Here is an 8,844-nt window from a genome sequence, read left to right as displayed (position 1 = left end):
GCCAATCATAAGGACAAAGACCTTGTAAGGGTACTGATGGGCTCCAGACCAATAATTCTGTGAGTTAGTGTTGGACAAATGAAGATGCTTCTTGTGCAGCATTTCATGGTAGACCTGTAAACATCTCCTATCTGGCTTTGATCAGCATATCTAGAGTATAACTAGGTGCTCTTGCAAGCCGGTGTTTTAGAGATGCATATACACTGCAAACGCCTATAAACTCCTTTGATAATTACATGAATGTTCTAATGCTTTTCTAGAACAGGCTCTTAACACAGCAGAGAAATTGTCATGGTAATGGTTATGAACATGAAAGTGCTACCGATCACACTAGATCATACACCGATCACACACTAGATCATACACCGATCACACACTAGATCATACACTGATCACACTAGAATGTTTTAGATTTAAGTCAAATCAAGAAAGCAAAAATTAATCATCTGAGGCTTTTTCTGTAAAGTTTTTTAAAGTCCAAGATTCTCTTCTCCGTATTCACAAAACGGGAAAAGTCAGGCAAGTTTTTCCTTCTTCGAGGTTCCTTGACCACACAGTACTGTTTCCCTGGCACGACTGGCGTGTGTGCTCTTTTATTCTGCACATTATATAGCCCCTGGAACTTCCTGAAATATTAACGATTGTTCTAGAGAAATGGGTCACTAGGCTTCACTTGTACATCAGCATTCAATGTAAGCTTGGCATGGACCGTGAACCAACGTGAGTTAAATCTGTTGTGTGCTAACAGGAAGCAAGAACTTTTTTTCACGTACAGGATGTGGGTTTCATACGACCTAAAGTAAGCGGAAGGGAGGAGGGGTGGAGAGGGAGGGTGAATCTTCTGTCTTACTTTCCACGGAGGGCACACAGGTGTTTGAGACCAAAGGAAGCCAATCATTGAAATAGTATTTTGAATCTCTTGGATTTACTTGGGTGTCGATATAAAGATGTTATGAAACAGACAAGGATGGAGGTTGAAGAGACGGATTCATCATCGAACTGGTAAAACCTTTTCTGTCTTGTTTTCAAACTGCTTCTCTAGGCCTGTAGCATCACGCATACGTTGTTACGGTTTGGTTTTGTTGTTTTGTCTAAAGATAATACTTTGATGAGAATGGTCAGTATACATTATTATGTTCCATATTACGGTATACGATTTTTTCCCCCACTGACATTAAATGTATTTGTTTCTGTGGTCACTTACTGTCTCTTTTTTTTCTTTTTTTTACACTTTTTTTGTTTTACAAATAGTATTCACCTGTTTTGATATTGTTGGAATCTAATTTGTAAATGTGTTTGCAATTTAAGGTCTCCCATATCAAGAGAGAGACTTCTTACATGTACCAACCTTTCAGATATTGCAGGGGTAAGTCATATCCCACACTCAAGCACCTTAAATGGCAAACTTTGAAGGGTAGGGCTATCTGCTCCTTTGAGGCAAATCACTATGTTGTCTGTTGCTTTCTGAGCAGAAGAAAAGGAAACAGGACCCATGCGGTGATGCTGAAATTTCAGCCCGAACCTCAGACGACTATGTGAGTTTTTATTGTAGAGTGTAGAGTTTCAGTGAATCTGCTGAAATTACTTCAGAGACCTGGTGATCAACCCATATATATATATATATATATATATATATATACACACACAGAACACCCAGATACAGAACTTGTGATTTCTGGTGCTTTTAAAATGTTTTTATTTGCTTATTTATTCATTTATTTCGGTCGGTCCCATGCTATGTGATGTCGTGTCATATTCACCCTCCTTCTGTCAGTGACTTCACCTCTTCATTCTGGTATCTCTTGCTTTTTGCTTGTGGCTGTCTGTGTGCTGCAGCGGAAGCCAATACCACAGACCATGCTGCTGAGACCAGGTGCTTGTGAGATCCAAAGCATAAGCTGTGTTGTTTTTGATCTCCTGATCTACTCAACATTTGCAGACGAGGGTTTAATGTGGTCAGGAAGGCCACTGTGTAGTTTGAAGTAACGGTGCTAATTAATTTGAATCTTACTCATTTTGTGGTTAAAGACACAGAGACGTTTTTCTGACAGCTCTTGCTTCCTGTCACATACCGGAAAGAGGCTTCTCCATGCATACAGCTATCTACTCTTGTTTTGTAACGGTCTATCACCGACTTCCAGCCATTTTGCATGCTACAGCGACCGTAATGATCGTTGTAGCATTTTTCTTGGTTCAACATGATGACATTAACCAGGGCTTACAGTCAGACCGCTGTGAGTGGCTGATATCAAACATTTCAGTCCACAGTTCTCTGTCAGCAGATTCACTCCTGATTGTGTCCTCCCCCCGTTGCGTGATGACCTCTGGCTCTGTCCGTTCTGATGCACGCGCTTTGCCTTTTGACTTTTTCAGGCTGAAGATGACTTCATTGAAGAGAACACGCAGGACTCGGAGGTACAGTGCAGCAGTGATGCGCTCCGATTGGCTGTCCCAGTCGGTTCATGCTGAAAAGACGCTCCTGTGTGAATACTGTGAAAATGTGATGGTTATTCACACGTTTGTGATGTCTTGCTGCTATTATGTTAGGGACCTTGTAACAAAAGGGTCAAACCAGTGGACAGAAGTGGTGACGTTACAGGCATTATAACCCCTGTGAAGACCCCTGCTCTCAGACGCCTCGGACAATCCATCCAGGTGAGCTGTGAGCCATCCACGTTTATACAACATTATGTCATTGAACTTCGCCTTTGCTAACTGTGCTGTCCAATGTAACTAGCGGTCCATCAGCTTCCGTACGGAAGCGCGACCTCTGCCCCCGATGGGAGTGCGCACACGTCAGAAGGCCTCTTCGTTCCCACGGCGACGCAACAACCAGCTGTGGAGCGACACCGTGGACAGCCTCAGCCGTGACATGAGTGCCAAAGAGATCAAGAGGCAGGAGGTACGACTGGACCCTGCCCCACCCCCCAGACACCAGGCCCTGCCCCCCAGACACCAGGCCCTGCCCCCCAGACACCAGCCCCCCCCCCCCCCCCCCCCCCCCCCGAGCCAGCAGGCTAGAGCCCAGGGCTCTCCAGATCGGGGTTAATGGTGCACGACTGTCGAGCTGTTTGTCAGACTCTGACTTTACAGCCTTTGACGAAATCTGGAAAAACGAGAACAGGGCCTCCAAGCACGCTCACTTCCTGTTTCGTAACTCGCAGACAGCAGCTCGAACAAATGAAACGCAGCACTTTCAGCCAGCTTCTGTGAACTGTCAGTTTTTAAATGGCCTTTGGAAACTTTTAATCGCATCTAGAAACGCTGTGTTTGCTGCCAGTAGTGTAGGCTGCGTATGAAAGGTTGTTATATTACTGCACATTACTTGCTAATTGCCTGTTATATTACACTGTGAGGTGTCATTTTGTGTTTGTAAAGCACCGTGTCAGTAAGCACCGGATGACCCGACACATCTTTTTCCTTTTGCCGCACAGGTGATATATGAAATGACACAGGGGGAGAGACAGCTAATTGAAGACCTGAATTTGGTCAAAAAGGTTGGTTGACTAACACGTTGGAGGCGTTTGGTTTTGCAAATGGCAGCCCACTCCTCTGGCAAACACCTCATGCTCCTCTGTGGTTGCAGGTTTACTACGAGCCCATGCTCAAGCTGGAGATCATGACTGAAAGTGAACTGGGCCAGATATTTGGCACACTGGATACTCTGATTCCCCTCCACGAAGGCAAGTGGTGCCGGTTCCTTGGGAGCGCCCCGCGATGCTCCCCTCTCCTGTGATTTAACAATGCTCTTCTCTCTAATCTGCTACCTCGTGTCTGCGCACAGATTTCTTGACGCGTCTGGAGGGTCTGCGGTGCTCGGAGAAGACCGTCGGGGAGGTGGGGCCAACTCTGCTCGACTGGGTGAGTGTTGGTGTGGAAATGCCGTAATGTGAAGGTAACGGCCCATCCCGCTGTAAGAAGTGGATGTCGAAGAGAGAAAATCTCAGAAAACCGGACTTTGTAAAACACAGACGACCTCTACAGCCAGCATTAAGTAGGACTTCATGGATGTGAAACAGGCCGATGGCTGTTCTGACGGGGTGGACGGGGCTTGTGTTGGCTGATCTTGCCACTCTTTCGATCCTTCCTAGTTTCCTTGCTTGGAGGCCTACATAACGTACTGCTGCAACCAGGTGGGAGCCAAAGCCCTGCTTGACCAGAAGAAGCAGGATCGCCGCGTGGAGGAGTTCCTGCGCCTCTGCCAGGAGTCGTCCTTCAGCCGCAAGCTGGACCTGTGGAACTTCCTGGACCTGCCCCGGAGCCGCCTGGTCAAGTACCCGCTGCTGTTGAAGGAGATCCAGAAGTCCACGCCGTCCGAGCACCCCGACGAGGACACGCTGCCGCAGGCCGTGAGTCCCGCGCAGAGCCGCAGGCGGTGGGCTGGGGACGTGCAGGAAGACCTGGAGATGCTGCTGATTCTCCTGCTGGGGTAACCCATCCAGAGTCCCGTCATGTACCACGTTGATCGCTGTTTGTCTTTGCGTGCAGATGGAGCTGGTCCAGACCATCATTACTGAGGTGAACAGTAAGACTGGTGAAGCAGAGTGCCAGTTCTACAGGCGGGGTTTGTGCTACCCTGAGGAGGGCCAGAGAGTTCCCGAGATTCAGGCCTCGCGTTTCCTGTACTGCCACGGTGAACTAAAGAGTACCAAAGGACAGGTGAATTAGCACACAATACATAACCTGTTGTTCCTTTTGTTCTGTTTATTTCAGTTATCATTTAGAACTTATGTTAGTAATATTAATATACGCACTGTCTCTGCAGAAGCTGCATGTGTTCTTGTTTGAGCTGGTGCTGGTTCTGACCCGGCCGTTGGTGCAGGACAAAGACAGCATGGTCCAGTTTCAGGTGTACCGCCAGCCTCTCCCTGCTGCCCACCTTCTATTGGAGGACCTGCCTGATGGAGAGGCCACTAGTTCCTTCCGAGGTGCCTTCAGTGGCAATGACAAAGGTAGTCAGGACAACAATGCTACTGCATTCACGTAAAAGACATCAGTCGATCATTAAAATTCTATTAATAAACTGCTGTTTATTTTTTAACTTTTGTTGCTCTAGTTCAGTTACTCTTGCTTCCACAGCGTAATGTCTTTCTCGCTCTCACTCCATCTCACAGTGAAGAATTGTTTCCGTGTGAGCAGTAGGGGGCGAGCCAAGGCTCAGTCGCACAGCCTGCAGGCCAGCGACTCCTTCAACAAACAGCAGTGGATTTCCTGTTTACGCCAAGCCATCATCCAATCACGAGACAGACACGCTCAAGCCAACCGACTAAGTCCTGACCCCGCACTAGATCACATTGCTGAACTGAGCCTGAATTCTGACGTGGAGATGCCAGACACATAGGCACGGTGTCGGACACATCTTCAACGTTTCTGTCCCAACCACAGACACGTGTTCACTGAAATAATTTACATGTGTTTTTTTTTTTCCTGTAGTGTGGAAAATATTTGAGTGCTTGTGATCTCTACGGCACAGAACATTTTATGTTGTGGAGGTCTTAGACATGCAAACGGAGTCCAACACCGTTAATTTAAGGAATGTTTTAAATTCACGTTCACTTGTATATAGGTTTCAGTGAATGTTAGATGCTTTGGTCAGGCACAACTGCCTATACTGTATGGTCTTTCAACATCTGGACTGAGAACAAACAAAAATGTGAAATGATGTAATGTAATTGATATGCTGTATGTGTCTGGTTTTGGTGATGGTAATCTTTTGTTGAATGTAAATGTTTTTTTAATTGAATCCTCAAGTGGCGAATGGATAAATTGCTTAACTATAAACTTTGCCCCCACCCCCCTCACTTTGTACTGAACTGACCGTTTTCATGTCCAGACTAAAGCAGTTACAAAAGAGTCACATGAATTAGCTTATACTGTATGCAGATATGATGGGTGACTGGATCACAGGTTTACGCAGTCTCAGGATGAGCTAGGAAATAGCTATTTATAGACGCTCCTACAAGGAGAGAGGAGAGATTAGTGAGAAAAGGTGCTTTTTAAGCCTTGTTCGCATCAACGCTGGCCTGCAGATGTTGTGCAATTTACTTTTACAGTCTGCTGAACGTGGAAGCTCACCACAGGGAATAACTATTAAAACCATTGGAAAAATATATATTGTCCAGTTAAACCCATTTATTTTGGCACATTCTAATAGTTTTGTCTTCTTAATGTTCAGCAACAGTACAAACAAATGTATTTGCTTGCTCAGATGTCATTTATAAATCTTACATGTAATGCAGACAACTGCTGTACAGTCAACTTCATTCATGGGTTTCCTACTGCACACTGCCGCCAGCCGTGGGTTTGGAACCATGAGCTGCCAATGCCAGGAGCCGTCTCCGCTCTTGTCTCCGCTCTTGTCTCCGCTCTTGTCTCCGCTCTTGTCTCCGCTCTTGTCTCCGCTCTTGTCTCCGCTGCAATGGCCATCTTGCCTTGGACAGGTCCCTGGTGAGACAAAATGGCCTCCAGACTGAAGGCAGACGCATCTCACTGTGAGCTCTACACTCCTGACAGGATTGCTATTGTGGTCAATGTGAAAAGTGGTGATTTACTGTTAGTCTATAGATACTGTTACTGTTAGTCTATAGATACTGTTACTGTTAGTGATTTACTGTTAGTCTATAGATACTGTTACTGTTAGTGATTTACTGTTAGTCTATAGATACTGTATGTGACGTAGAATTAGTGAATGACAGTAACAGAGTTGAAGTTGTCTCGTTCATCTGCAAGTTCAGAAATAAAATATTGCACCATCACCAAAAGGTGAAATAGTATATGCATGTACCCAACTGTAGGAGCCCCACACGTCTTCCCTAGACACATAAATGCCTTCACTGTACGTGATAATGAGATTCGAGATATAAGTGGATCCGTCCCAGACGTACTGCGCGCCCGGGGGGGGAGGTGCATCCTGGGACCACATTCTGAGTGGAATTATAATGGGGTATTATTAGCAATATTGAGTGGAATTATAATAGGGTATTATTAGCAATATTGAGTGGAATTATAATGTGGTATTATTAGCAATATTGAGTGGAATTATAATGGGGTATTAGCAATATTGAGTGGAATTATAATGGGGTATTAGCAATATTGAGTGGAATTATAATGGGGTATTATTAGCAATATTGAGTGGAATTATAATGGGGTATTATTAGCAATATTGAGTGGAATTATAATGGGGTATTATTAGCAATATTGAGTGGAATTATAATGAGGTATTATTAGCAATATTGAGTGGAATTATAATGGGGTATTATTAGCAATATTGAGTGCACATGTTCTTCCAAAAGAGAGAGAGGACACCGGCCATATGATACGTTGTACTACAGGTCGCAAAATGAAATTCAGCTTGCTTAATGTTATGGAATGCTTCCGTGTTGTGTACATTTGATCATTTTTTTATGTTTTGTGTATGGTAGTGTTGCCTGAATGTCACTGCGGTGTCTTTCCCACACTCTTAAAGTCTTAAAGACTACTGTCTGTTTAAGACCGCCCCCAGAACATGCACTCTAGCCTGGAGCCAGAGTTGGTGAAGAGTGGGCCCAAACACACTTCATACCGATTCACTCTGTCCATTGCACTTTCAGCACTTCAGTAACACCCCACTCACTCAAGCCTCCTACCTTCTACCTGCACTTACTGGACACTATTCGTTGCATTTTGTAAATGTAGTGCCAAGTGTCTCTAACGCACTGTTGGTTGATTTAATGCTTGGCTAATCTCTGCACAACATTGACACTGACCTAGTGGTACAGCTCTTATGGGTATATCAGACACAGACTGAGAGAAAACTCTGACACCAGCCCCCCAAAATATCTTGTAACAGTAGAGCGAAGGTTTTCTCTCCAGTCCATATGGATATCTAGCTGATCTGGGTCTGGGAAGCCTCGCAAAGCTTCAATGGAACTAAGTCCTGGTCTGGTCAGGGTCTCCTGACTGATGTAATTGGTGAGTGTATTCAATAGTTCTCAACAACTTCGTCACCCTCACTGAAGGTGAAGAAGCCACCAGCTCATTCACACCTAACGTCAGACCACCTACACATACTGCACACGTACTCTGGAACATACATTTTTTTCACTTTTGCCTTGTCCTGCTGATCTTACTCCATTACTCTGGTCTCTCTATGTTCTAGTGAGCCATCCTGCTGCTGAAACATTTCTCACCCAGAACTGACTAAAGTGTTAGGTCTTTGGTTATGCCAGAGTAAATCCTGGGAACTTCTCTTCCAAAAGGCATTGCCTCACTTCAGTGGTGATAGGCATGCACAAGAATTTATTACATAATTTATCATTTATAACAACACTGAAAGTCATGGCTAATATTGAGGCAAACACTTTCACTATAATGTATGAGATCTGAAGCCAGTAATCAATTTTATCTTTTAACGTGTAACCTTTACCAGCAATGTGTTGGTACAACACGTTTTCTCCATCTCTCTCTCTCTCTCTCTCTCTCTCTCTCTCTCTCTCTCTCTCTCTCTCTCTCTCGCACACACCAACTAACACGCACACAAACAGATGCTCACGCACCCAGGCAGCAGAAGGCTCAGGAGTTCCTTTACTTTCTTCTAGACTGCCTGCGTGTGGAAGTGAACCGCGGGCCCTCTCGGTGCCACTGTCATGTCCGCTCGTGAGCGTAGCTGCCCTGGACTCAGGTGTACAGACACGCTCATCTGTCGGGTTCAGAGAAGCATTCGTGCCCTACACCTCCCACTTCAGTTAGGATTTCAGAGGAAGCATCTGGACAGAGGGGGTAGTGTAATTGTAGGTAAGCAGCTTTGGTGAGATGTTTTATTTAAAGATAGACTGGTGGGAGGTCCTGAACATTTCAGCTACACTC

The 8,844-nt window shown here is 45.1% G+C and overlaps 1 protein-coding gene across 1 annotated transcript; it reads left to right on the top strand.

Moving 5' to 3' along the window:
• The first annotated feature begins 837 nt into the window (after positions 1-837).
• Positions 838-6,773, top strand: arhgef3l (Rho guanine nucleotide exchange factor (GEF) 3, like). The gene is made up of 13 exons (XM_076983547.1): positions 838-1,002; positions 1,309-1,366; positions 1,473-1,535; positions 2,374-2,415; positions 2,548-2,655; positions 2,738-2,902; positions 3,435-3,497; positions 3,587-3,683; positions 3,785-3,861; positions 4,092-4,349; positions 4,489-4,659; positions 4,766-4,952; positions 5,115-6,773. The coding sequence occupies exons 1-13, from the start codon at positions 953-955 to the stop codon at positions 5,339-5,341; spliced, it is 1,566 nt and encodes a 521-aa protein (XP_076839662.1). The 5' UTR covers positions 838-952; the 3' UTR covers positions 5,342-6,773.
• The last annotated feature ends 2,071 nt before the right edge of the window (positions 6,774-8,844 follow it).

The sequence above is a fragment of the Brachyhypopomus gauderio genome, chromosome 21 (genome assembly GCF_052324685.1).
Source record: "Brachyhypopomus gauderio isolate BG-103 chromosome 21, BGAUD_0.2, whole genome shotgun sequence".
Classification (NCBI taxonomy): Eukaryota; Metazoa; Chordata; class Actinopteri; order Gymnotiformes; family Hypopomidae; genus Brachyhypopomus; species Brachyhypopomus gauderio.
This window is presented reverse-complemented; position numbering and strand designations above follow the sequence as displayed.

Coding starts and splice junctions, on each gene's coding strand:
- arhgef3l (XM_076983547.1), top strand. CDS start 953: ATGAAACAGACAAGGATGGAGGTTGAAGAGACGGATTCATCATCGAAC. Junction 2,416..2,547: donor AGAACACGCAGGACTCGGAG/GTACAGTGCAGC, acceptor CTATTATGTTAG/GGACCTTGTAACAAAAGGGT. Junction 4,350..4,488: donor AGGACACGCTGCCGCAGGCC/GTGAGTCCCGCG, acceptor CTTTGCGTGCAG/ATGGAGCTGGTCCAGACCAT.